The 27,918-nt window shown below is 39.7% G+C and overlaps 1 protein-coding gene across 1 annotated transcript; it reads right to left on the bottom strand.

The window, feature by feature from the left end:
- Nucleotides 1-3,679: 3,679 nt before the first annotated feature.
- slc45a2 (solute carrier family 45 member 2) lies at nucleotides 3,680-27,586 on the bottom strand. Its single transcript, XM_075455906.1, has 7 exons — nucleotides 27,007-27,586; nucleotides 23,614-23,790; nucleotides 13,077-13,507; nucleotides 10,588-10,731; nucleotides 7,472-7,595; nucleotides 6,680-6,885; nucleotides 3,680-3,901 (listed from the first exon to the last, which is right to left on the bottom strand). The coding sequence occupies exons 1-7, from the start codon at nucleotides 27,476-27,478 to the stop codon at nucleotides 3,680-3,682; spliced, it is 1,776 nt and encodes a 591-aa protein (XP_075312021.1). The 5' UTR covers nucleotides 27,479-27,586.
- Nucleotides 27,587-27,918: the final 332 nt, after the last annotated feature.

The raw sequence follows: 27,918 nt of genomic DNA, 5'->3' as shown, positions 1-27,918 counted from the left end.
CTGAGATGTCTTACTGTAATGCATTCTTGGATGATCTTATTGTCCATACCTCCTCATTGGAAGAATATCTAAGAGTCCGAAAACAGGTGTCCACACAGCTTGCTGTCATGCCTCCTACATTAAACCTAGCCAAGTGAAACAACTGTCACTTCTCAGGTAAACCAGGGACAAGTGCAGCCTATTGTGGCAAATGTTTCTGGCATGGCTAGTAATTAAAAAAAACATTTTTACCATGACCTCTACTGTTGTTCGCCTTCTAATTTGTCTGCTTAGTTCAAAGTTGAATTTATTGTGGACTCCAGAGTGTCGACATGCATTTGGATATGTGAAATAGCTTTTCTGTCCTGTGCCTGTACACTACGCCTCCAAACTGACTAGATCCAGTACTGATCCTTCCATGTGTTTCTGTGCCACTAAACTTAATCAACAGCAGTTTAATTATTCCACCACTGAGAATGAAGCTCTTGTTTTGCTGTTTACACTCCAGCACATTGCCGTTTACACTGACCATAACACACTGGGCTCTGACAAGACAGGATTACCATCTTGATATCAAAAACAAAAGGGGTGGAGCTAACCGCCGAGCAGATGCTTTGTAATTGTAATAACAGCTTTTTTTAGCAATGTAATCCTCTTCTACTACTGCTACTTCTCTGCCTCCTTTTGTGATAATGGTAGTCTTTTGAAGCATCAATAGAGCCTGATTGTCTATTTTGACTATTTTTGTGCCGTCAAGCTCTTTGAGGTAACAACAACAATACCATCTAATCCATCAACTAATATTTAGACCAACTCAGTCTCAACCAAACTGTCCAGAGAGATTTTTCCCTGAACAGTCTCATTATATCTTATCAGTTAATTACAGTCTTTTAAGAATAGAATAGAAATAGAATAGTAAAAATACTTTAGTCATCCCCCAATGGGGGGAAATTCAAATGAGTCAAGTAGCTAAGTAAAATATTAATATTTACAATGATTGTATATTAACAGCAAAAATAATAATACCAATTCTAATAAAAATACTACTACTGACTAATAATAATAATAATAATAAATGACTAAATAATTAAAAAAATCAATCAATCAATTTGAGAAGAACATGTCAGCAGTCACTGTTAAAAAGCCTTATGGCTGTGGGAACAAAGGATCTTCTGAACCTCTCAGTCCTGCAGCACAGAGAGATAAGCCTCTCATACTGCTTTTCGACCAGGGCCGTGCTGGTGCTGGTGCTGGTGCTGGAGCTGGAGCTGGTGCCGAACTGGCCTCGGCCCGGCACCGGCTCCAGCACCAGCACGCATTTCCATAGGGTTCAGTACTGAGTAGAATTTTACTGTTAACAGTACATTTCAACTTCTGCCTTCAGTTCATAACAATCGCTTAGGTTTCGTTTTGGTCACGTGACCTCAGTTATTAATGCATTTGTCTCCTCCACGGACCACGATATCGTGCTTTATTCTTGAGTAGCACCGATAGTGCTACTAGAGCTAGCCATTTTGTTGCTGGGTTTGTTTACGATGTTGCTAAAGCTAAAAACATAATTTGACGTTGCCAAAGCTGTGTGGTTGCTGTAGCAACAGCCATAGTGACATTTGTGGTGCTCAACTCTGGCCCAGCAACTTCGCGGAGCCGACGGTGCCGAGTTTTTTGGGCACCGGCACCAGTCGTGTATTGGTCGAAAAGCATAGAACCGGTGCTGGGCACGGCACCAGCACCGGCACCGCGTTGGTCGAAACGAGCTGTCAGTCAAGCTGCTCCTCTGTGCTGCTAGGATGCTGTGGAGAGGATTGTTCTCCAAAACAGAATACAACACTAAGAGGGTCCAGCCTTCTGCCTACAACAAAACTGGCCTTTTTTACCAGTTTGTCCAGGCAACTTCAGTTGCTCCCCCAGCAGACAGCAGCATAGAACAGTGCACTCTCAATGATAGTGTGATAAAACATGCATATCATATCACGACAGACATTGAAGGACCTGAGCCGTCTCAGGAAGAAGAGACGTCTCTGGCCCCTCCTGTACACTGCTTCTATGTTGGCAGACCACTCCAGTTTATTATCCAGCGCCACCCCCAGGTATTTGCAGGTCTGAACAGTCTCCATGTCCCCTCCATCAATGCAGACTGACTGGTATGGAGTTTTAGATCTCCTGAAGTCCACCACCAGCTCTTTGGTCTTGGTGGTGTTCAGGAGCAAACAGTTCTTTTTGGCCCAGTCAGTAAAGGCCTCCACAAGGTCCCTGTACTCTAATGTCCACCATGCACACATGCCACAACAGCCGTATCATCAGAATACTTCTGAATGTGGCAGGACTCTGAGTTGTACCTGAAGTCCGATGTGTACAGGGTGAAAAGAAAAGGAGCTAAAACAGTACCCTGTGGAGCCCCAGTACTGCATTCCAGTGTTCCAGAAACACATTTCCCCATCCTGACATACTGTGGTCTGGCAGACAAATAGTCTATAATCCATGATGTCAGGGAGGGGGGGCCACACCCATACAAAAGATTTCAGAAGACTATAAAGGAGTGAAAAGAGTGTGGCCTGACTCTTTTCACTCCTTCTGAAATCTTTTTTTTTCGTACCCATTGTGTTGCTGCATAGTTCTTAAGTGCTGGAAGTGCAAATTTCTGTAATTGTTCTAATATAGTTGCATTAGTTCTAAGTCCAATATTTTTTCCTGTGACTTGCACGTGCCAGATGCATCTGAAGACGATTGTAATAGATGACCTTGCACAGCAGAAAGCTTGAAGGGAGCACTTATAAAGTAAGATGAACATTTGTTTTGTCCTTTAAGCAGTCACTCACAGTTACTCCATCTGTGTCCTCACCTGTATCCTGCACAGCTACAAAGTATGATTTTATCTGCTGTTGCGCTCACCCACCAGATTTTATCACACAGCTGCGGGTCTTTTTTTCTTGGTCTCTTTACATTCATGACATTTTGAGGTTGAAATTTGTTGTTTTCTTGCCCAATCCGAACACTTTTTTTTTTTGCATGTATAATGGTACTATCCATCCTTTTCTAACTCTTTATAAGCATTCTCAAACATTCAATAGTTGTACAGTGTCAATTTTATGTTAAGCAAAATGCAGGCAAGTTTGAGAAGCAGATGTAAGCGTTTGAAGATTTGGTGACACAGGAAGTGTTGGGAGACTGCGTCATATTGCACTTTGGACCACCATAGCCATTTGACATTCTGGTGTTGATATCACACTTAATTTGATATGCAAGATTTACATAAATAGGTAACTTGAAGGGTTATAAAAGCAAGCTAAGGGGCGGTTGGTGGCGTAGTGGGTTGAGCAGCCGCCCCATGTACAGAGGCTTTGTCCTCGATGCAGCGGGTCCCGGTTCGACTCCCGCACCGGCCCTTTGCTGTGTGTCTTCCCCATCTCTCTGCCCCCTGCTTCCTGTCACTCACAATGTCCTATCATTAAAGGCATAAAAAGCCCCAAAAAATACTTTAAAAAAAAATTAAATAATAGCAAGCTAAATGTATGTAAGCAGCCATCCCACCCCAAAGCAATGTTAATATTGGCATGCAGCACAACATCACCCACCACTGTTGTGGAAATATAACAAGTAAAAATAGAGTTGTGATAAGAATCAAGGACATTTCACAGATATAACAAAGAATCATTTTTTTTATTAAAACAACACCATTAAAATTATCTTTAACGCAGCATCATTCCACATATCTGATAAAGAGAGCGATGAAGATGCAGCCTATCAGGGACATAGTCGAGGCTGAAAGAACTATCACAATTACACTTCCAGCAAAGTTGACCAGAGCTCCCAGCCCAGCACCCACAAGGATCTGAGCAAGCTGGACCATGCAGGTGAGCGCAGCACAGTCCATCCCGGTGCCTCGGGGTCTTTTATTGCTTCCTTGTAACTTCAGTTGTTCCTGGAAGCACAACGGACAGTAAGGTTGGTGGTTAGTAAAGAGGAACAAGGGGAATAGGTAGAGCAATACCACAAGTCATCAATTTTTTTATTACCAGAAAGTCTGTGTCCAAAAGCAATCAATAGTTGGGTAAACAGACTCAGCACTGGAAAATATCAAAAGATCACTACCAGTGGCCAAAAATGTATTTTTTCTGCCTCACCTCACACATTTGATCTTGGATTTCAACAGCTTGTCACCTGGTCCATCTTAATGATGTATTGATTGAGCATACGGGGAAAAAAAGTAACTTTCTGGCAACAAATTATTTTCTAACAAGCCACTACGGGATGACAGTGCAGCTATCCTAGTAACTGCTGCTGCCAAAATCGCAGAATCCAAGAGCAGCCTGCAGTTTTGTGGCAGCAATATTAGGACTTAGCAAGGGAACAAACTGATCTGAATTTGGATAAAAATCATGGATGCCCATGTATTTGGCTGGTTGATTATATTCACCCTCAGTAGATACATTTTAATTGCTTCACTGATTATTTTACATCCCCGTAGCCAAGGCTAGCTGCAGATGATGTTTATGCAAAGTGTAGGAAGTGTGTCCAGTTGTAAGGAAGTACACCGAGAGAGTAAGTTCTTCAACTAAGCATAATGTCTTTTGAGCCTCTGTATTTATGTTTTCCAGGAGTCTTCACTTTATATGGCAGCTCTCAGACTGGTTTGTTACACATGATTAATAATTATAAATAAGATAGTCTAAAAGGAGCCCTAAAGGCAAACCTCTCCATGTATGTGACAGGCGTGTGAAGTTTTTCTTTTAGGCTTTCTAGCAGAGATATTTTCTAACATGTTATTTTATGTAAGAATCTGTTTTAATGCAAACCATGATCTTAACCATGTCTGAATTTAAAAAAGTAGTTGCCTTTGTCAAACCTAATTTTTATTCAGAGGCAGGATTGTGGGAATTGTTCACAAGTAATTAGTTTCTTCTCTGCTTCACAGTTTGGAGAAAAACGCAAGATTTCTAACAGCCATGCTAAAAGCTACTTAGACCGGGGACAAGAGAAGAACACATTTTCACCATCTAAAACAACTAAGGCCTAAAAGATTTCCCTGTGGTTCAAGCAAATGCAATGGATTTTTGCAGTGTATCTCTTTGCCTCGGACAGTACTTTATTTGGTCACTTTTTTTTTCTTAAAAAAAAAAAATACTTGCAGTGTATATGTACAGTATAGTCTTCGTTCAGACCACTATGAAAATGTTTTAGACTTGAGTTGTTTTACATAACAAAAACATTCCCTTTTGCCAGTTCTGGTATGAGCAGGACCAACCCTATGCTTCAATATATATATTTTTTAAGAATCTTTTTTCTTCTGTCAAAGCATTACAATGTGATGACCATTTAACCAACTTATTAATTTTCCTTTTTTTTTTGGAACACAATAGCTTTCCTCATGGCAAGATGCTACACCGATCTGGGGGACTTTTAGGTTTAACTCATATCTATAGTCTCATATATGGAAGCCAAGAGCAGCTTGACCCGCAATTATTTATTTTGATGTTGTTATCTTGACATCACAAGTCGATTATTCCATTATTTCAAGATAACAAAGTTCATTTTTGAGTCATGATAAGTTATTTTTTTCTTTTCTTGAGAAATCAACCTTTTGTTTGTCTCTAGCTCACAACATACCGTGACCTGTTTTCATGTGAAAACCCGCTTTGGTCTCTTGAGATCACAAGGTAATTATGGTACGCTTGAAAAAGAATTCTTCCTCTTTTAATACCTAATTTCATTCTTCATTATAGTTGTCTTAACAGTTGGGGAGGATTCATAACAAGTTGTGAATGTGTAATTTTGGGTGCTGCCCTGAGTTTGGTAAATGTGTGCTGTTGAGCACAGACTGACATCCGTGGGAACCAACTCCACTACGTTTTAGCCATTAGGTGCCCTTTAGGTGATCCCACTGTGTGTGATCACAGGAAAACTAATTTTTCAACTTACTAAATACATTAACCCGTTATCTAGAGAAAATTAGCTTTTTTTATTTTGAAATAACAACATATATTTATCCATTATCAGGACAAAACCATCTTTGTTATCTCAGGATAATGACACAAGTAACCAATTATCACTACGAAACGAGCTTTGTTATCTCTAGATCAGGAGATATTTAACTGCTTATTTTGCGATAATGATTTCAAACAGTACAGTATTTTGTTGCTCCCGTACTCTTGTGCTTGGTTTTCCCTTTTTTTTATGTCTTAAGTGGCTCAATTTTGGAACTTGTTAGTAAAATATGAAATATTGAGCTGTGTACCCTGAAATAATTTGACAAATTTTCATATTTTCATGCATCGCAAGTACAACAACATATCCACATCAGGTAGCAACATAATGATCAACAGCTGATCACAACACTATTTTCCATTTTTAAATCCATAACATAGTACCTATGAGCAAAACAAAGTGTTATGATGCGCTTTATGGTCATTCTACAGCCCTGGGAACCTGCTAAAAAGGATCATGTACAGAGCAAACTTGAACAGATTTGCTGCTGTGTTGTACAAACATTAATAGTTTAAACTGATTGGAACATTGTTGGTGGTAAATTAAAAAAGATCCCTGCACAGACTTTTCACACATGGCAGAAAAAATCCTGATCTAAAGCACAGAATCAAAGAAACATCCTCTCTGTTCTCTGTCTCTGGAGGGGTACAATATTTTCTTTTCGTAATTAAAAGTGTCTCAGCTGTGAAAAACTAATTTTCAGTCAGTCCAGTACCTCTTCTACACGCTGGTACTCTGCTATCAGGTTGAATGGGATTGTGTATAGTGTGCTGGACATAACGCCGAACACGCTGCAGAGGATGAGCGTGGCAATGACATTTGGGAAGAGGCCAATTAGGCTGGTGCCCATGCCAAACACAAAGTAGCCCATAAAGTATAATCCCTTCAGGCCAATGTATGGGAGGAGGAAGCGCTGCACATCTGAAAACACACAAACACATGCGTCAGGCATAGGCACAATTACTTGAGAATCAACAAAGCCACATGAGGTGTGTTGATTCTGGGTTTTTATGGTCCACAGTGGGCATTAGATTTGCAACACCTGAGTTGTCAAATGATTGAACAGGCCATTTTTAATTTCTGAGCAGCAGTGAAAAACAATGTAACACTGAAACCATTTTCACAGCAACCAGGCTACAAATAGAGACAAATTCACAATGTCATAAGTCATTATTGTTTGGCCAAACTTTACTTTACATGTAGCACATTATCTCTGCCATTTTCTGCACAGTTATCTTATACAGAAATTTTCCAAAGCAGATCTAATTTTGGACTCACATACACATAATAGCATGGCTCAGCTCGCCTCTGGGAAGATGTTATTGGTGCACAGCCTCCTAATGAACGGCTGCAACCTGTACACCTAATTCAGAGGGCAGGGAAGCACTGATTGCCCACTCTTATCTGTTTTACTGCACAACCTTGTCGGGCTATCTTGTGTCAGGATATCAGTAGATATAACAGTTGCACTTTATCATTATCACAGACAACTAGCAAAGTTGCTTACATGAGTAGAGGGCAGAAGACACCGCATTAATGCACAATCCCCAGCAGCCAACTTCTACTCCTCTCTCATATGTGACGTAGGCTGTGGAGTTGTGGTCTGCATAAGGATTTCCCTTATAGACAATCTGCAAAAGAAATGGGGGTAAAGTGAAGAAGAGAGGGTTAAGTACACCCTACTCTTCCAGTTTCATCACTGTAAATACCATAATAAGTTGGCTCACTTGTAAAACAAATGCCTTTGCTTTGTGTGTTTCATTCTAAAAAGTGGTAGTTTAACCAAGTGTTGTTCCTGATAACAATGCCTGCAGTTTTAGAAAACACATCACTGCATCTGTGCGTATTCATCCTTGAAGAGCATGCTCACTGTGACACTGCAGGTATTCATCATTGTTACACATCTTACACAACGACAGACCACTCTGCCCCCACACAAATAAGGAATTAATGAGCTGGGAAGCATCTATATGCTGGAGTTGTGCTGTTTTTCACCTCAGCATTATGTTGTTGTTCTCAGTTTGTCATCCTGTCTTGCTTGACCTCGACTTATATTGACAGCTTAATTTCATTACTGCACAATTGGGTGATTATTTCTTTGATAACTTGTTTTTCAAAATGGGGTCCATCCCCATGTCTCAGGTGACATCCTCAAACTGCAAATTTTAAACGACAGACAGGGGACAAAAGAAAAGGGAAATGGTTGCATTTGAGTAGTGTTTTTCTTAAATGTTTGACATTTTCTTTAAAAAAAAAAGATTTTTTAAAGTTTTTCACTTTCTTGCCAAGTGTTTAGGTGTCATTCCAATATTATCCAGGTCTTTTTTCCCTGGACGTATCTTGCACATAATGGAACACGATATAGTCTAATATCCCCTAGTTGTACATATGTTCTCTTTCAGGGTCCAGGGTCCTAAGGGGACTATTTTTGTCAGCTCCAGTTCTAGGCTCTAACTCACATTTCTCTAACTCACTGGAATTTCCCCTCGGGGATTAATAAAGTATAATTGATTGATTGATTGATTGATTGACATTTAAACACATATGAACGCTTGCCCGGGACCCCCTTGGTTGTTTATCAACGTGAAGCTCTGTTGACTCCAGCAGAAGTCCCTCAACGCCTGAACTAAAAATCAGGAGACCCCCACCTAATGTTCTACACAGATGACACCAGGGTCATGAGACACATCATGACAACTGAAAAAATTGGTAATTAATGCAAATGTGATGTGTTTATCCTCAAAATTACTGTTTTAAACATGTATTTTAGCCCAAATCTTTCCTGACGGGAAGTGCTGTAGCTTCCAAACTCCAGCCTTTCAGACTTAAAACCCAAAAAGATGCAGATGCAGATCAGTGCAGTGCTTTGAAGCTTTGCACTTGTATGTAGATAAACCATATGAAACAGTGAGTTATTTCCTTGTTAAAGGGATAATCCGGCGTAAAATGCACTTTAGATCAATTTACGGGATGTTGGGAGTACATACGTTGAGTTGACATCAAAATCATGTAATTCGGATGTGTTTTGAGAATTTCGATTTGACCGTTTTTAGCCAAAAGTCGTTAGCCTGGAAGTGATGAGGGCATCGAGTATCGCCGCTACAAAACGCTATTTTTATACCTCTTCTACAGCTTCAAACAACATAACACTTACGTGGTAGTGAGTAGAGGGCTCTTAAGACCGTGGTGAAGTTGGTTTGATATTGGTTTGAAAAAAAAGACACCTTATTTCCTTATTGTGAATATCTGTCGAATATCCAATATCAAACCAACTTCACCACGGTCTTAAGCGGCAGCTGCAGCAGCAACATTTCCGGAAAGGTACTGGCTTGATTAAATTCATTCTGGACTCTATATCCGACCACATGAAGACCTTCGGGACACTTCGGTTTGGCTTTAGGGACCCTCTACTCACTACCACGTAAGTGTTATGTTGTTTGGAGCTGTAGAAGAGGTATAAAAATAGCGTTTTGTAGCGGCGATACTCGATGCCCTCATTACTTCCAGGCTAACGACTTTTGGCTAAAAACGGTCAAATCGAAATTCTATACCCCTTTAAGTGAACATATATATTTTCCTTTCTTATCCAGCCATCTATTTTCTAGACCTCCTTAGTCTAATTTGGGTTCACCCTGGACAGGTCATCAGGCCATCACTGGGCCAACACAGAGACAAATAAGACAAACAACCACACATCTTTACATAGGGTCAATTCAGAATTACGAATGAATGTAAAATCCATGTTTTTAGATGGCAGGAAGAAGGGTGGCCGTGGCTCAGGGTGGCCGTGGCTCAGTGGTTACAGTCAGTTGTGCAATAACCGGAAGGAATGTGGATTGATTCCCACTCTTACCACTCAAAAAATGTTAAAAGTCGAGGACAAATTTTGTGTGTATGCATGACCAATAAATTTGACTTCAATCTTAAAAAGCTGGAGTCCCCAGACAGAATCCACTCATGCACGGTGAGAACATGCAAACTCCACACAGAAAGACCCCAGTCAAGATTCGAACAAGGAACCCTCTTGCTATAAGGCAACAATACTAACCAAAAGACCACCATGCAGCCCTTTCTGGACTTACAGTATATTTTTATTCATAAATTGGGTGATATTTTGGATAATATACTGGTAAGATGCTCTATTTATTTGTTATAAGCTGGTTTAATCAGGCGAACTTCTGTTAATATCAATGTCTTTGGTATCAATCCTTATAAAGAAAATTAAAGTGGAAAAAAAAATCCCAAATCAATTCGTCACTGCCTCAAGTGACTTTTAAAATGTCGAGTTTGTTCTAAATAGCAGATAAAGGGGAAAAAACAACAACAAACAAGCATCAAATTCTCAAAATGAAATAGAGAAAAGCAGCAAATTCTCAAATTTGAGAAGCTGGAGAACTTGTGATATTTGTTTTAAAAAATGACCCAGATTCAATTAATTACTTATGAAAACATTATATCTGAATTTGCTAAACAATTTGAAAATGATCAGAGATGAGAATCTCTCCTCAGTAAGGTAATCCCTTTAGTCACAAATGGGTTTGGCTTTTAAAGTCGTACCGTCATTTAGTTCACTTTTGAAATGCAAGGAGTCAAGCCCAGATACAGAAACATACAAATCAATACCTGTCCCATGAAATCAGTAAAGAAGAGCATGTTGCAGAGAAAGGCTGCCCATCCGAGGAGGTGACTGACACACAGGCAGCGGTAGTGGTTTGGCATGTTGATTATAGCTTTCATCAGTGACTTGAAAGTCATCCTCTTCTGCTCCTGCAGAGGCACACAGAGACCTGACATAAGTACTAACCACTGCAACGCTGAGAGGAAAAATGTCCTCATCACATTGATCACCCTCGTGACAACAGTTCAAAGGAGTGGAAGATTAAAATCTAACAAAACAAAAAGACCTTAATTACACGTAATGAGAGAGACAGAGGAGGATGAGAAAAAAACAGACCAAAAAGATAAAGCATGGCGGGGAGGGTGAAAACTCAATAAGCAAATTCTACAAAGGTGAGTTTTATGAAGGTGATAATCAAAACTTCTCTGATATAAACAGTGTCATCCCAAAGCCTAAAACCAATTTCATGTAAATCTGAAATCTCTCAGAAAGTTTTCCAATTTAAAAACATGTTCAGATGTAGGAAGAAAAATAGATATGACCGTGGTCATAGTCTGCCATTTATCTCCTTTGCTTAAAGGTTCCTGTGTCACACCTGGATTCCATTGCTGAGTACCTTACCTTCTGTTTATTTGTAATTTTCTCCTCAATAAACATCCTCCAGGTTTCCCTTTGTCCAGATCATTATGTTGTATGTTGCTGTAGGTTTTGTACTCATCCATCTAGTAATTTACTTTATTTTTTTGTAAATTAGTCAGATTGTCCTTCCTTTGTGCCATATAAATTTTATTCCTGCCTTGGCAATGCATTTAGTTTGGTTATAAATAAAGCCTTTATCTTCCTTCATTGCCTGTCCTCGCCTCCTCAGTCCAGCATCCTCAACCTCCTGCTCCCCCACAATCCTTGAGAGAATGATCTTGACAGAACAGGACCCGGTGGACTGCTCAGGCCACAGCCATCAGGCTCTGCCAGACCAGGACCCAGTGTTTCAGCTCACTGTGGAAGAGTTCGAGGGGGTTCTTTAAGATGTTATAACTTTCATAGCCACCATAGCTAAGCGATCAGGACCCTGGGCAAGAGTCACAGGTGACCTTCTGGAGGTGCTTCGTATGAGACCTCGGATCCTTTCATCTTGGGATGTGGCTGAACTTGAGGAGGCAGCAGGTCAGTGTGCAGCCTTGGTGGAGATTCTCAGTGTGGAGTCCACTACAGTCTCCTCGCTGCCTGCCTTTCCAGTCTCCTTGCTGCCTGGCTCTTCTGTCTTAGTGTGGTCTAGTGTGGCAGCTTCCAGAGAGGTCTGGTTAGACGCCCCTCATTCAGCCTCCAATGGGCTCAACTGTGACGCTTTCCCTCAGCTGCCACCAAAGGGGAGACGCTCCAGGAGTCGAGTTTTCTCCCGACTGTTGGCCAAGACGGAGTGGGACAAGCATTTGAGATCTCAGCTGGAGGTGGCCCCAGCTGCCCACTGGGAGATGCAATTTCTTCTCACCACCTCTGCACCATCAAATCCAGAGTCTGCATTTCTGTGCGAGCCAGAGCCAGAGCCAGAGCCAGAGCCAGAGCCAGAGCCAGAGCCAGAGCCAGAGCCAGAGCCAGAGCCAGAGCCAGAGCCTTCATCAGTCTGCACCTGAATCTGAATCAGTGCTCCCGTATTTTGAGCTTCAGTCTCCAAAAGTCCAGCTTTCAGTTCTCCAGTTTCCAGAGCTTAAATTTTCAGTGCTCCAGAGAGACTGGAGCACCAGACTTTAGTGCTTTAGTCGTCTGCACTAGTGTCCCAGCCCTGGTCCACGCTACCTCCGTCCCGGCCCTGGTCAATGCCGCCTGTGTTGCTCCTCTATTTGTTTCTGCTCCTGTGTTCAAGGGGGCCAGGATGGGCCACAGGTGCCACTTCCCGGTCCTGTCTGCTCATCTGCTGGCCACTGCCTTGCTGGTTCTACCTGCCTGTCAACAGGGGTCTCTGTTTCGCCGTTTCCTCTGGCCCCCTTTTCAACCCCCTGAGGAGTCTCTGTCTTGCCTGTTACTCTAGCCTCATGTCTGACCCACAGAGGGGTCTCTGCTGGGCCACCAAGAGACGTTTTCATACCCGACATCCCAAGAAACTCATTGGAACACTTCTGAATCATGCTGGTATAACACAGATAATCAGATTTTGCCTAAACTTGTGAAGTCGTGCAGGGTTGAGTGCATGCTGATATCAAAGCAAATGTGAGGACAGACCAACTGCTAAGAATATCTAAACACCATGTCGGAAGTCAGCTTTGCATGAGTGGTCTGATTGAGTAATTGATATTCAGATGATCAAAAATTAAAAGTCATTGATCACCTCAAAATACATAATGGAATAATAAAAATAGATTGACACCCTTTTGGTAGATTAAGCAGTGTCTTCAGCAAATCAAAGGCTAATTAATCATAATGACCTAATAAAAAACTCAAGCAGCTTCGCAGTTAAACTGCTAATTATAATGTTGGCTGCATCCTGCAAATCCCATACCTTGTTTGGCTGCTTGGCACTGGACGTTACTGAATTGGCTTCTCCCAGAGCTGAGAAAGACCTAGGCCTTTCTCCTCGCACTGAAAAAGTCCTGGGTCTTTCCCCCAAGGCTGAGAAGGATCTCGGCCTTATTTGCACCTCCTCTGCAGGCATTGGGACAGCAGGAGAGATGGGCTCCTTACCAAGGGCTCCGTAACCATTGCTGTGAGAGCCTAATAAGCGAAGGGCACTTGAAGACGAGGAGTCAGAAACAGACAGGTCCTTGCCCAGAGGTTTTTCTGGAATACTGAAGAGGTGCACGGTGAGGAAGATACCCCAGGTGAGCGCGGAGAAAAAGTAGATGACTTGGTACTCGGAGCCCAGCAAACGACCCAACACAGAGTGGCCCCAGTCCATTGCTCCCACCAGGTAACCACAAGCTCCGCCCAATCCTAGAAAACACAGAAATAAGAAAACTGTGTTAATCCTGTTAATTCTGTATTGAAGGGGGGAGTTACATGTGAGAAAAAGGGAATTACTATATGCAAAACAGCATGTTTTGTATGTTTACAAGTGTGTGTGTGTGTGTGTGTGTGTGTGTGTGTGTGTGTGTGTGTGTGTGTGTGTGTTACTGACCACTACTAAGTTGTACCCATTTTGTACCCCAGATGGGATAAGCAAATACAAGTAATGCACAGCATTTATAATTGTTTTAGGACAATCTAATATGATTTTAAGATAATGTATGAAAAATTTTTGCTCAGACTTGTTTATTTACAATTCACAGACAGTTTTGTTTTAATTAAAATGGTATAGTAGCAGACCGTATTATGAGCTGAAACTCACAAAACCTGATAAAACTGAAAAAGCTTTCTATTAGTAATGATTCTCTGTATATTTATAACACCAGGAGAATCTTATCACATTGTCATATTGTTTTGTTGCTATTTTTTTTTGTTATTCTAAAATGTACTTGAGCATCAATTGAAAAGCCATATATATTGTGTATGTGTAGCATATAAGGCCATGTGAAGATATAAACAGACGTTTCAAGATAATTAATTGTGGAACCAGAAAAATAAAATGTTGCAGAAACCTCTGAGCCCCACAAGGAGTTTGAATGACTTCTCACAATAATTTGAAGTAGATTGTTTGTTAAAAGAAAAAAGTTAAATAAATGAATAAGATCAATAATCTTCAAACGGGGTAGATTCCAGCATGTAGAGGAAACTTGCAGCTATCTATGTTGAATTTCTATGTCAACGTTCAGAAAATATATTTGAAAAGTTTGAGCCTCAGGATTTGGGGTTGCTTCATTGCCTCAGCTACAGGCACAGCCTGTTGTTATTCAAGCAACTAGAAGGAGTGTGAGTTATCGCTGTGTCAATTCTGCCCTGGAGCCAACAGAAGGAAGCAGTCATGGCATTGGCAATTGCAAACAAACAAATGATCACCTACAGAGTAAAGTGACAACAATAATTAAAAGTACAGCAATTACAGCCATAGTGGAAGCTCCTGGCAAAGAAATGTTTCCTTCACCACCAAGCCCCCCCAAAGAATCTGCATTCAGCAGCAAAGATGCAAAATGACAGAATGAAAAGTTGACAAGAGTAAATACTTACATTACTTTTCATCCCTGGCCTTTGGGCAGTAAAGAAATGAGGTAAGAAACACAACTTGCAACAATTCTTCTGTGCCATCTTGCTGTGTGTAATCACACAATGCAGCGCTGGGGTGTCTCTGTTTGGTAAGTCTGAGTGACCAAAAGTGGAACACTGGCAGTTTAACAAGAATGTATAGTTTTTTTCTCTTTGCTATGGATTTTATGTCAGATTCGTAGGTGTCCTCGTGAAATGGGGGAAAAAAAATCAAGTAAAGACTTGGGGCAAGGACCTAAGAGACGCATGAGAAATGACCAGAAAGCTTTTCTAAGAAGGTTCAGAGTGTTGAAGAATGATATTGACTTTCAAGCTTGTTAGACTAGAACAAACTCTGTTTTTACTTTATATATAGTACTTCAGCTATATAGTTGCACATGTTTTAATTAACCCGCTTGTCCTCTTCCTGTTTCCTGGGATTTCGTAAAAAAAAAAAAAAAAAAAGATAATCAGGGGTGGCTTAAGATTAAGTCACAAAGTACTGTGATGTATTGTATTATAAAAAAAAATACCTTTACGGGTACACACCTAACAGAAGCTAAAAAATACTACACAAAACAACACGGGGTAATTTATGTTGTAAACACTGCCCGCTTACACAGCACCCTTTTTAAAATGATGTCAAAGTTCTACTTCACATGCCTTTAGAAAACCCATCGAGACACTGCTGCTCTCCATTGTATAATTAACTTGATTAGGGAATTACCCCAGCATGTGGTGCACAAATCAGTTACATGTAATGTAAATCATTCTTGGATTATTTCAAATCAAATTACAGTGATTGTTTGTTTGAGGAGCATTTAAAAAAGATTCAGGCGGGGTGATCGGTGGCGTAGTGGGTTAAGCAGGCACCCCATGTACAGAGGCTACAGTCCTCGCTGCAGCTGGCCCCGGTTCGAGTCCTGCATCGGACGGTCCTTTGCTGCATGTCATTCCCTCTCTCTCTGCCCCTGCTTCCTGTCTCTCTTCAACTATCCTGTCCATTAAAGGCATAAAAGCCCCCCCAAAAAAAGTTCAGACAAAAAAACACAACAGGCGCTTAATTAAAAGATGAACCGCAAACCATCGTCACATTGGTGGACTTTTTCCATGCAGTGCAAGAGAACTAAGGGCAGTACTAAGCAAAAAATAGTGATCTGATCAGTCAGGAGGCAGGTTAACTCCAAGTGTGAGCAGGCTCTAAAATGACAGCAAACTGTGGATGTAAATTCAGAATGCTGCAGAAACGCCTGGATACAAATAATTAGGCTTGAACTTTTTTGCTTTTAAAATGAGCATACAAATGAATGAACACTCAAAAAAGATATTAAGGCCCAATTTGTAGGTTTTATGCTTTTTTTATTCTTTGTCATGTTATATATTTTTGGATATAATTTGGATTAAGAGTTTTCACATTGAACATATTAATAAAGTTGATGTGATGTCCATTTTTCATAAAAAAAATGGACAATAATGCAAAATGACCGACAAATCAAAGCAATTCAAATTAATTTTAACCAGGTTTATTTATTTGTATTATGTACTTGTATAAATTGCATACATTTTAAGTAATTTATCTGGCTTGTTTCACACCATACAATGTTAAAATTAAGTGTTTTTACAACCAGTAGATATATCCTAATTCTAAGCGATCTAGGTTGAACAAAAGTGCTAAATAAGATCATTCCAATACAGTCTAATTGACGTAATTTTTGAAAACTAAACAATGCCCCAACTAATTTTTTTCAGTTTAGGCTTCTATTTTAGTTACAAGGGCAAGGTATTCTACATGTGGATGTTTCTGGATAGCCCAAAGTAATGACAGTATCATGAACACCACTGAGGTTACTTGTTGAGAGCATTGCAGAGACAACCAATAGCCTACATTTCAAACATTTTATGGACCCCCTGGGGACATCCCTTGTTTGCCGGGAAATTGAATCTATTGTTCACAGAAAGCTCTGTACGTTTTGAGCAAACAACATTTGAAAAAAGGGATTTTTTTTATTACAGAATGAATAATCAAAACAACAGTGAATCACTGGCCTTCTTACCTACATATATATACTGCAATCCAGCAGATGGACTGTTTGGTTAATAAGATCACATCTAATATCTATCTGATTTATTTAGACTTAAAGGGACACTATGTAATTTCTTCCCCCATCTAGTGGTGCAATTTTATTTAGCAAAGTTGAATGAATTTGCTCTCTAGCGCCTCACGTTTTCAAATGTGCGCTGCAACTTCTTGAACTACGGCAAGCGGAATGTGTCAAGATTCAAGAAGCTATAGCTTCAGACTCAAGGTCCATACAAACAAAAAGAAATCAAGACACACAGTACAAAGGATTATATAACACACATACAACAACACTATGAATACAGATGACAGATAACATGTCAGATAACATAACATCTCCTTTGGTGTGCAAGCAATGCAATTAGTCATATTCCGGGAGTTACCGGAAGTGACGTCGACGCAGCGTTAGCATTAGCCTGCGTTAGCAATAGGAGCATTAGCAGCGGTAAATAAACTCCCGGTAAACTTACAAACTTTCTAATGCCTCGTTTTGTGAGTTAAGAGCCTATGTGTACTACGGCAGAAGTTTGGTAACAATCAATGCATTATTAGTGGGATCATTTACGAGATAAAATCTATTTAGCATTTTTTTTTTTTTTAAACTTTATTAGTAAATCAACAAAATAACAGTTTACAAATGTGAGCATAACGCCAAAAAGAAGATATCCAGGGGGAGCATAGGAATAATAATAAAAAGAAGAAGATGATGCACTTACAAAAAGAAAGCTAATGAACACAAAGACATATGTGCCAAGGAATAAAATCTATTTAGCATTAGCGGCTGTAATAAGCCATTTGGCGGAAATGACGTCACAATGACGTCATTTCTGCTTGTAGGCCTGGTGGGGAAATCGCGATTCGAAGTGCTTTATGTCCCTCTCGGCACTTCGTCATTTTTCATAGACCGGAAGGACATGGCAGCCTCCATAGAGCTTACCTGCTCTATGTAGATACAGACTAGTTATTCTTCACTCAGGAGGATAAGTGAGATTTTTGACAGAGATCATTTTACACCAATGAGGACTAACTTATGAATGAATATGTTGATTTGAGCTAATAAATGACTTAATTTATTACATAGTGTCCCTTTAATTTTTAATTATGAAAACAATTCAAAAGTTCATATTTATTTGCCAGCTGTCTGATGACTTTGTTGGTTAGATCCTTTAAAATGTCTCCAGAGAAATTTAGAAATCCATTAACTGAAACGTACAAAACACCAAAATCAATAGCCACAAGGTGACAGTGTATTCTCCAAAATTGTTTCAGAGGACTAGAAATAGGCAACCCAAAATCACTCAACATCTGAGATTCTAAAAAGAAAATGAAAAAAAAGTCAAAGAGAGGATGTCCTCAAAAATACAAATATGAAGTAAATGAGGGCCACAAAATGAGGGGTGTGGAATAGTTTAGTTTGATGAACCCATTTCATATCCATTTATACGCCAGTGGCACAAGTTTTGGTGTAATTGTGGAGCATATGCCTCACTTAGCTTTAAATATAATTCATCAACTAATCCTAGTCATCCTTGGACATTCATATTTCATATTATGGACAAGTCAAATGTCTTTTCCTAACTAATTCTGTCAGTTAACGAACATACCGACTCTGGCCAGTAGCAGCGTCTATTTTCTACTAATCCTGGATGTCATATGGCCTGTCTGAATGCCTTTTCTCAGTGTTATTTGTTGACTAATTCTGGATCAGACTGCTAAACATATGGATAATTACATAACAAAAATGTGCTGATCTGAAGTCAGACTGACAGATTAATTTATTAACCCCGCCAACTGCAGTCCTCTGTACAGTCTGCTACAGTCTGGCACATAAAACAAGGCCATTTTTCTATATTCTAGTAACTGTCAGGTTTAGTAATAACCACTTTAGGAAACCTCCTTTCACTTGCAACTGTATGAAAAGAAAATTGTTCACTCTAGTTTAAGATTCGTTGCTTTGTCTTCATTATCCATATAAGTTTCGATCCGTTCGCCCTCAGTGGTAAATTAGCTTTTTTACCGCAGCATGCAAGAACAGAGCACAGCAGAGTTTGGCGCATTATGCTGTTCCAAAAGTAGCCTACCAGTTATACTTGAACAGTAAAGTTTCATATTGCAGCAATGAAAATGCTTTAATACAAGACTGAGTGTTCTTGGTTGCAGGTGTGGCCATAGTGGCTAATATATATTATACTATTGTAATGGTGGCTTTACAGCCACATCACTAGCTCTGTAAGCCTGCATCATACAAAGTGGTAAATTAAGCTAAATGCAATTTTGCAACACGCAATGATCTGATGTCCATTAGTGCAAACTATCCATAACTCCTATCATGGGAGAAAAGAGAGCTCAGCTTTGACAAACTATGACACAGTACTGCCTCCAAGTAACAGTCTTGTTTTTGATATTTGTTAACAATATATCTAATCTATAATGCAGTACTGTTCAAAAGGAGACGCGGTCCTAAACAAAGAGATATGTTTTAAGATTTCACAAACAGTCCGGAGGCCATTTTGATGATCAATTATGCAAACATCATCACATGGTTCTACTCTTCAGCTCTTTTTGTAAATAATAAAGATGAAAATAAAAAAGCACTTATAAAACAACAAGAAAAGACATATTCTGTCATTTTTAAGGGCAAAGTTCCATTTTGATTGTTAAATTTTATTGTAAAATTTAAACTTTCATTGTTATTTAAGTGATGGGAAATAGTCCAAACCAATACTAACATCATAACTATAAACTTGCTTAATAATTTTTTTCTTTTAAACATTGTGTACCAAACACTTCAAAAGCACGACAGTCATCATGATTTTCTTTTCATCTCCGTGAATGAACCTAGACAACTGTGAACTCTTTGAGTCCTCTCTGCAGAGCATAACATCTTCAACACATTTTTTTACCTTCGTTTTTCAACTTTACTCTTCAAAGAGAAGGGTGAAATTAGCCCTACCATTTGATGTCAGCAAGGATTAATTAGAATTTGAAAAAAACTGCTCCATGAATTTCCATTCGAAGAAAGCCAAAGACGGCAGCAACACTTTTTGCCAGACGTTTTGCCGATATTCATGTATGCCATTAAAGACGCTCACAAGCAAGCTTGAACTAAGCCTATAAATGCAACACAAACAATTAAGCTCTTAAATGTGACTCTGATGTTTGGAAGAAATATTTGTCTTTGAAATACTATGTGAAGTGTCAACGTGAAACATGCTCACACTTTAATAGATTGATTCATTCTTCATTTTTTCCAATTCTAAATAGAAAGAACGTGTAAACTGTGGTGCAACTGAAAATCCAGTCATTTAAAAAGCATTGCATATTATACACCAAGTTTTGCTGCATTTTAAAACTTTTTATCTTGACATTTTCCATCACATACCTTGGAATGACACCCTGGCTTGAACTTTTGCCTCAACCATTTTATTTGTAAGTAAAGGATGTAAAATGACACAGAAGAACATTAAAATGAGCAAAAATGGCACATTAAATGTTCCTGACGAGCATACACACTGCCATGACATTATGCATTATTAGACTGAATGTTCTCCATGGCAATAGATTTTAATCACATTTCATCACTTACCTTCATACTACTATATTGTTTTACCACAAAGTTTGTTACCTAATCTATTCAGTATAGTGGCTATGAGGTGGAAAAGAACGAGACACAACATTTTAAAAAATACAAGATTTTTTTTTTAATCATAAACACAACAACAGTGTACCATACACATTCTTTAAAATGTTGTATTTTCATGCTAAGTTTGAGGTTTTTTGTTGCATTTTGGTGTGCTTTGCACTAAAAGTGAGAAGTGAGAAGAGATAACTAAGATTTTTTTTTCAAACTGACTCATATGATAAGATGTGCCATGCGGGGTTTTAGAACATACCAAATTACTTCTAACCACATGATAACGATGCAGCACGCAGTACACACGAAAGGTTAAAAGATTGCCCTGTAATCCATCCTGAGTTTCTTGCCAAATTTCTTTGCAATGCATCCAAACATCATGTGTGTGGGTTCTGCTGGCTCCACTCGTTGTTGTACCTTATCTGCAGTGTGTGGTTTGTAGAAAATCTAATTAAGAAGAAGGTCTCCTAGTAACTCACTGATAACGATGAGTGTCAATTAGAAAAGGCTCACAAAAAAGAAAGAAAGAAATAACAGAGAAACAGGGAATTATTGCCCTTTCCTCTTCAAACCTCACATACCAGAGGAGGCAGGGGCGTCTCGAGAGTCATGTGCCTGGCCTCTGTTTCTCTCAGCTCAGACCCATGACTGCAGCACATGACGAGCTCAGGGCTGGATCATTGCCTGACTAGCATGCTCACACCACTTGGTGCCTGCTGGCAGCAGAATGCGCTGCTGACGCATGCACAAAGAAATCATCTTATTCCCAAGCAGTGCGTGAAAGACTATTTGCTTGATCCTGTTTTTTTTTTAGATATTTCTTTAAGGTTTCATTTGGGGTATATTTTTGAGGTTATGATGTTTCCTAGATGCTGCGCACAGTCAAAAATATACAAAAAGGTGGTGATGAATCATGACATTTCAGATGTTCAATCGCATCCTATTCATTGGCACCTCGTACAAAGTGAAATATTATGCGTCATACTGATTACATATGTGTCTGTGTGCAAATTATTAGAGATTTTTTAAATGCATTAAGAGAACTTATGTGTACTTTAAAGAAAGAAACCAGAAATCCTTTCCAATTCAGCACTAAAGAAATGTTGTTACCAAACAATGACAGCTTCTTTAACTCAAAGTACATACTTCAGTGTATCATGTGCAAATCCTGAACATGCAGCGACATTTAACAGCTTATTAACAATCAAGCTCTGGACTCCCCTGTTCACAGATGTGCCCACAGCTTGAATGTTATCGGGGATGCATTTGGTCAATCAAGCCTGATTATGTACAGTACATACAAAAGGGAGTTCTGAAAGGACTTACAGGGAAGGCTGGTAAAAAAAATATTTATTATTCATTTATCTTTTTTATTGACCCACTGATGTGTGAGAGCTTTTGAGGGACAATGTGTGAAGATATCCAGCTTGTGTAAACAACAACTGTTGTTTGCCAACTGCCGTGTTTATCTCAGTGATACTATAATATAGCAAAGTTTCTGAGAACGTGTTTTTTTTTTCCAGCAACACTGCAATAACTCTTCCAGATGATGTGCAATTTTCTCTGTATCTGACAGTACAAACTGAAAATCTATTTACCCAGCCCGCCGTGCACAAGACCTTTGAGTGAGCTCCAGAACCACAAAGGGAACAAACAAAAACATGTAAGTGTGTATTAATGTGACTGAGGAACACACTAGTTTTTGAAGGTCAACCAAAGAAAGGCTCAGACAAACACTGACTGCAATGTTAGGGGTGTGAATTTGCATTGTGACAGGAAAAATCACAAAATCCACCCAGCGAAATGAGCAGAAAACAGTGAGACAATCTCACTGCATTAGAATGCACAACACAAGGGACAACTGAGTTCAGTTATTCAAAGCATATCAAACCAATAGAGGGATGGTTTTATGTATGGACGTGGTATTAAAGGTAGGGTAGGAGATCCTGGATTTTGAGTCCAGCGAAGCTGCATTTTGAAAATACACAGGTAAAAAGTCCCAACCCTTTTCTTCACTTTCCCCCCGAAGGCACGCCTCTAGAGTACATGAACGCGCACGAGCACGAAGGTGCACGAGCGCTGTTCTGACAGCAACATCGATCGTTGCCGTATTTAGTATATGCTAACTATACGTTTAATAATGCTAGGTGCTAGCCAAGCTGGCTCTAGTTTAGCTTCCTGCCAAGCTTCCGGGCACGCGTAATTCGTTCACGGAGCAGGGTAAAAGCACAGGGGGAAGGAGGGGGAGGGAGGAGCAGATTGCAGTTTGATAGACGGCATCAGAATCCAATCATCGTTAACGGTCCGTTCAGTATGATTGGATAGTGTTTTTCCTAGATTGTACGTTCTAGAGGCCACTAAAACTTTTCATATTTGTGTCAAAACTTTTAATTAATTGGTTGCAATGGGGGTGTGAAGAGTATTTCAAGCAATATGTAAAAAAATGTTCCAGAAAAAGAACCCCTACCCCACCTTTAAGATAACCAAAGTTCAGTTTTTTACATCTCTACAAACATTCATCAAATGTTTTAGGGAAATTTTGCTGTAAAAAACAATAAATGTCCTCCTTTTTTCATTACACAATGAAGCCAATAAGACCACCTAACCAATTAACCAACTGTGTTAACTTATTGGATACTTATTTAGACTTTGATCGGTTACAGAAAAAGACACATTTGGACACATGCTTATATCCACATGTTAATGCAAAGGCATTTCCAAAGGAAAATATCTGGCTCATTAGCAGCTAAATGTTCCAGTAAGTTCATCATGTTGTTGCTTATTCATACCGCCTACTGTCTGATGCAATGCAAGCAGTTTGCAGTGAGTATATTGGAGGCATTTTTCAGAATACTGCTGCCTGACACTTTCCCCTAATGAAGTGAGAGGGAATCAAATCTATTGAAAGTGAGAGTGAATTAAATATTTAGTGTGCAGATACAGTGGTTTTTATCCTCTCATCCATTCTAGTGAGCAAATAAGTATACTTCCAACACTGTCCGATCATCATCAGTATCATGTAAGTTGCTCAGCTACAAAACTCCCTCGAAACAGCCATAGGTACAGACTCTCTGACCAAATAAACATCTAATGGTGATCAAAAATATCCATCAACACGCACATTTGACATGTATACTAACTGTAAGGTAGTAAGCACTACTGTAGCGAGTAAGGCACGAACAACAACAGCGTGTTAATGCTACATACCTGTGAACAGAGCATGGTAGTGCAGGCCTCTCTCCTTGTCTCGGTGCGAGCACACATCAAACAGGTAGGCTTTAATGGGCCCGTCAATGAAATCTGCAGCGAAGTCAAACAGCACAACCCCAAACATCACCACGACGATGGCCCACGTGCTCTTCAATGACCTGTCACTGACAAGTTCTGCAAGACACATCCAAACATGTCAACACTCAAGATGTCAGCATACAGCATGTGATAATGATAAGAACGCTTATTGACTGCATCATTTAAATAAATCAGATGAACCAGGTAATATTTATTGTCCCCTTTTGGCTGTTCTTCTTTGTTATTCATGTGTAGATGCCTGCTATCAAACAGTGTCAAAAAATCACATACCTACTTTGAAAAACACCTAATAAGCGCATTCAAAGTTCCTGTCAAAACATTTCCAAGTTTATAGACAAAGAAAGACAATATACCTACATTTTACCGTCTTTTGCGAAAAGCGGCTTTTTTTATGGTTTGAGAAACCACAGATTTATACAATCTCAACCTTTTTCACACCTCTTGTGAGGAATTTACAGGGTATTCCCCAAAGACAGAGATTTTCTGCCGGTGCTATTTCTGGGTCGATATCAAATGCTACATTTTTCTGAAAGGATCTACAATACTGTCAAGTGAGTGGAAACAGGTCAACTGAAAAAAGTATAAATCACAAACTTTCTACAGCGTGCACGCCAAGTCACAGTAAATGCTCTGGAAGATAAACCATTCCATTCCTTGGTACATTCTCCCTGAGATGTGACCTGAAACACTTTATAAGAAGTGTGGAACAAATCCTGGAGACATTTGGCTTCTCACATACCACGGCACTGGAACATCTTTGGAAACTTCAGGGCTCCAGTGCATGGGACAAAACTTTTAAGTTCCAAATTTACTTAGTCGTGGATGTGCACACAGATGAATTTAGCACCCCGCTGAGACATAATGCTTCTATTTTCGTTTCAGCATGGAGGACATTTTCCATTTGATTGACATCTACCAAAAGAATGAATTAAGTCTGCACACCAGTCTCCATGACAGAATAAATTACCGGGTACACGGTTGCTTGCATAAGCAGACCTCTGCAGATGACATTTTCATAAATCACTCTCCAGCGGAGCCTAAAACAGCCCTATCCCACTTTTACCTGAAGTAATCTCAGAGTACCTTTACACAAGTCTGGCAGCTTATTCCACCATCACTCCTTAAACTTCCACATTTCCACATGACTTACATGCATAAAGAAATCTAGTGCAAAACACTGAAAACATCTCTGTAGCTTTGAGAAACAGTAAATGTTGAGATCATACATATTTTAGCTTTCTAGAAAAGCTAAATGACAACATGTCACACTTATACCTGTTCCATATAGCGTTTTGGATGCCAGACTTATGATACATTATTTCCAACATTTGTGATACAAACTCATTTTGTCCCACAAACACATTAAAGCATGTTTACATAAAAGCACATTGGAAGCGAGGTTAAAAGAGGGGCCAGGTATTTGATGATAAGGACTGGATCTGGGTTACATGAATAATTAAAAAGTGCTCTGTGTTAAAGTAGAAAGATGAATTTAAAGTGTCTGGCCTTAAAGACTGAAATGTGTTTTCGCAAAAAAGGCATATTGTTTTTCTAGTTTTTAGGGCATCAGCTGAATTAGGGCAATGATAGGGGTTGTATAACATTTTGCCCATTGATATACTTATATGTTTGAAGTAAATTAGTTGAACTCAGAGTTCCCTAGATTTATGTCAAGGAACTTAAAGAGTCAGATTTATTTGGTTGTGATTCCTTTTGGTCTGTGCTGCCTATCATCCTCCACCTTGCACCATTCTCTCTTACATAAAGAAAAAATCCCAAAAGAAATCTAAATAAGGATTTGCACATTGGTTGTGCCTTAATACAAATCACATGGAAGAACCTCAGAGTCAAAGCACAAAATGGGAGCTTGTGAGGAGCAACAGTGATGCAAGACTTCAGGGATGTATGACAGGCAACAATTACAGTGTGATACCCGTTTGAACATTAAGCTGAATCCTGATCTGTGTTCTTCTCAGAATGAAGAAAGGATCAATACAAATCATGGAAGAAAAAAGGTGTAATTATAATCTCAAGAAGGGATTTTATGTTTAAAGTAAGAGCTGGAAGGAACATGACAGGTCTATCAAAACTATTCTTCTGTACTGAGACTATGCTGCAGTTTTGTAAAGAAGTCTGAACTGGTCTTTCAATGACAATTAAGCAAAATAAAAAATAGAAAAGAAATACTGTAGTACTACTCAAATTTAAGCTTTTCAATCTTAAAGAGTAGACTAACGGTTACAGCAGTATAAACATTGTGTCACACAATTACTTAGGCAATTACTACAACACTGAGAACCAAAGAAAGTGTGATCAGCTTATTCAGTAAATGTCTGAACAAAGAAAGATTTAGAGTTCATGTGAGGCCTGAAAGAAAAGGCAGGAGCCTTTTTACAACGAAACTCAGTCTATAATCACAATGTTAACACACCATTCAAGTGTTAAAAACAATTGTGCCCCTGTTATCTCGTATTTGTGTATGATTTCATGGCAAAATAGGCTTCTCAATCTACAGTCATTCCCTTCAAACATAACATAATCACACAACTGTTGTGAAAATTTACCAAAAACAGGTTTTATTGTGTGTCCTTCACAGTGATTACCTTCAGTTATTAGGATGATGATTAAATTGTACACTCAGCATCTTATTGAGCTGTCACTCAACCAATGCACATCAGTGAAATTCTCAGTAGAGAGGTTCATGTGGATGGTCTTTGAAGAAAATGCTCTTTGCTCAACATATCCAGCCACCAGTTTTAATTTGAGATTATCTCGTGATGCTGCCTGAAGCCTGCTGGATTCTCAGAGGAATCTGGTGCTTAATTGTAATCTGATGCTTCCCATTTCACACTGAAAGAGATTTCCTTTGCCATGTCTCATCATCCATCTGTCCCAGTGGGAATCCGCTTAGGACCACCCTAAGTTGTCAAACGTCTGACTTCAGTCACAAGTTTAAAATGTGAGTCTCCTGGGACATTCTGCTATCACATTTAACAAGTTCAATTTTTTCCTTGAAAATTCTCCTCAAAATCTGCTGGCAAGCAGATATTGAATTTGTGAAATTCCCTCAGATATATAAAAAAAAAAGGCTCTGGGCAAAAAAACACCAGTTATCATCATTGTTTACTGGCAAAATAATCCAAATATATCACAAGTCCATATGGCAGTTCAGAACTGATTTTCCTAATTGAAGAATACGTTTAATCTTCACAATTTCTGCTGGCTTGTCATTTTCTGGTGTAACAAGATTACACGTATCACTAAACCTGCCCTCCTTTCCCAAAACCTCACCTGAAATGACAGCATCTCCATTGAGGAACATGCTGATTCCCAGCAGCATGAGGATGCCAAGGACCAGGATGTAAGGCCTCCGCCTGCCCCACGGTGAGCGGCAGTAGTCGCTGGTCGAGCCGATGATGGGCTGAAGCAGGAAGCCCAGGATGGGACTGATCAGCCACACCAGGCTGTACAGACTGCGGGGGAGGCCAACGCTCAGAAGCACAGGCGTGACGAATGCTGCCTCCACGGCATAGCAGAATTCCCTACCGAACATTACCAGGCTGTGGAGGATAAGGCGACCCCGAGAGCGCCTGGGAGGTTCCACAGCTCCAAATACAGCACTCTCAGTGCTGTCCATGTAGTCCTCCTTAGAGCCAGTGTAGTCTGTTGTGTGCTGGTGCAAAGACGTGCTGATGTGTTTGCCAGGCTCCGGGAGCAGGCAGGGTTGGGGCTTGGCAGACTGATCCTTTGATAACAGGGTCATAGTTCAGGAGAGAAGGGAATTATGAGGAATTTAGGTGAAAAGAGTCCCAGAAGGAAAGTTTGGTCTCTCCTTGTCAGCCAGGTGATGGATAAATAGCCAAATCCTTTCTGTAATGCTCGATTAATCCCCTTCTCTATTGTATAGCTGAGCAATGAGTCCAATTTCTACGCTACATTACTTCATAAATGAAAGTCTGCTCTGTCCACTGAGCACAGCAAAAAAGAACTCAATGAAGAGGGAGGAGAGAAAATAAGTGGGTGTATTTAAGAGATTACAATGTCTCTTCCCCCTTTTCAGTCTCTCAAGTAGTAAATGCCAGGGAGCGAGTAGGTCACGGGAGTGTGAGCCAGGAATTGCCATCATGTGACTGCGTGTGTAATAGTGTACAACGATAATGATTCAACAAGTTTGAAGCCATGGAAGATTGAAAAGCAAAGAAA

This window comes from Odontesthes bonariensis, chromosome 22, assembly GCF_027942865.1.
Source record: "Odontesthes bonariensis isolate fOdoBon6 chromosome 22, fOdoBon6.hap1, whole genome shotgun sequence".
Taxonomy (NCBI): Eukaryota; Metazoa; Chordata; class Actinopteri; order Atheriniformes; family Atherinopsidae; genus Odontesthes; species Odontesthes bonariensis.
Note: the sequence above shows the minus strand (reverse complement) of the source record. Positions and strands in the feature narration are given on the sequence as shown.

What these genes read in the sequence shown, in the direction of transcription:
- slc45a2 (XM_075455906.1), bottom strand. Translation starts at nt 27,478, where the DNA reads ATGACCCTGTTATCAAAGGATCAGTCTGCCAAGCCCCAACCCTGCCTG. An exon ending in CTACCATGCTCTGTTCACAG is followed by an intron (nt 13,508 to 23,613) that starts GTATGTAGCATT and finishes TGTGTTTTCTAG; the next exon opens with GATTGGGCGGAGCTTGTGGT. An exon ending in AGTACCAGCGTGTAGAAGAG is followed by an intron (nt 3,902 to 6,679) that starts GTACTGGACTGA and finishes TTGTGCTTCCAG; the next exon opens with GAACAACTGAAGTTACAAGG.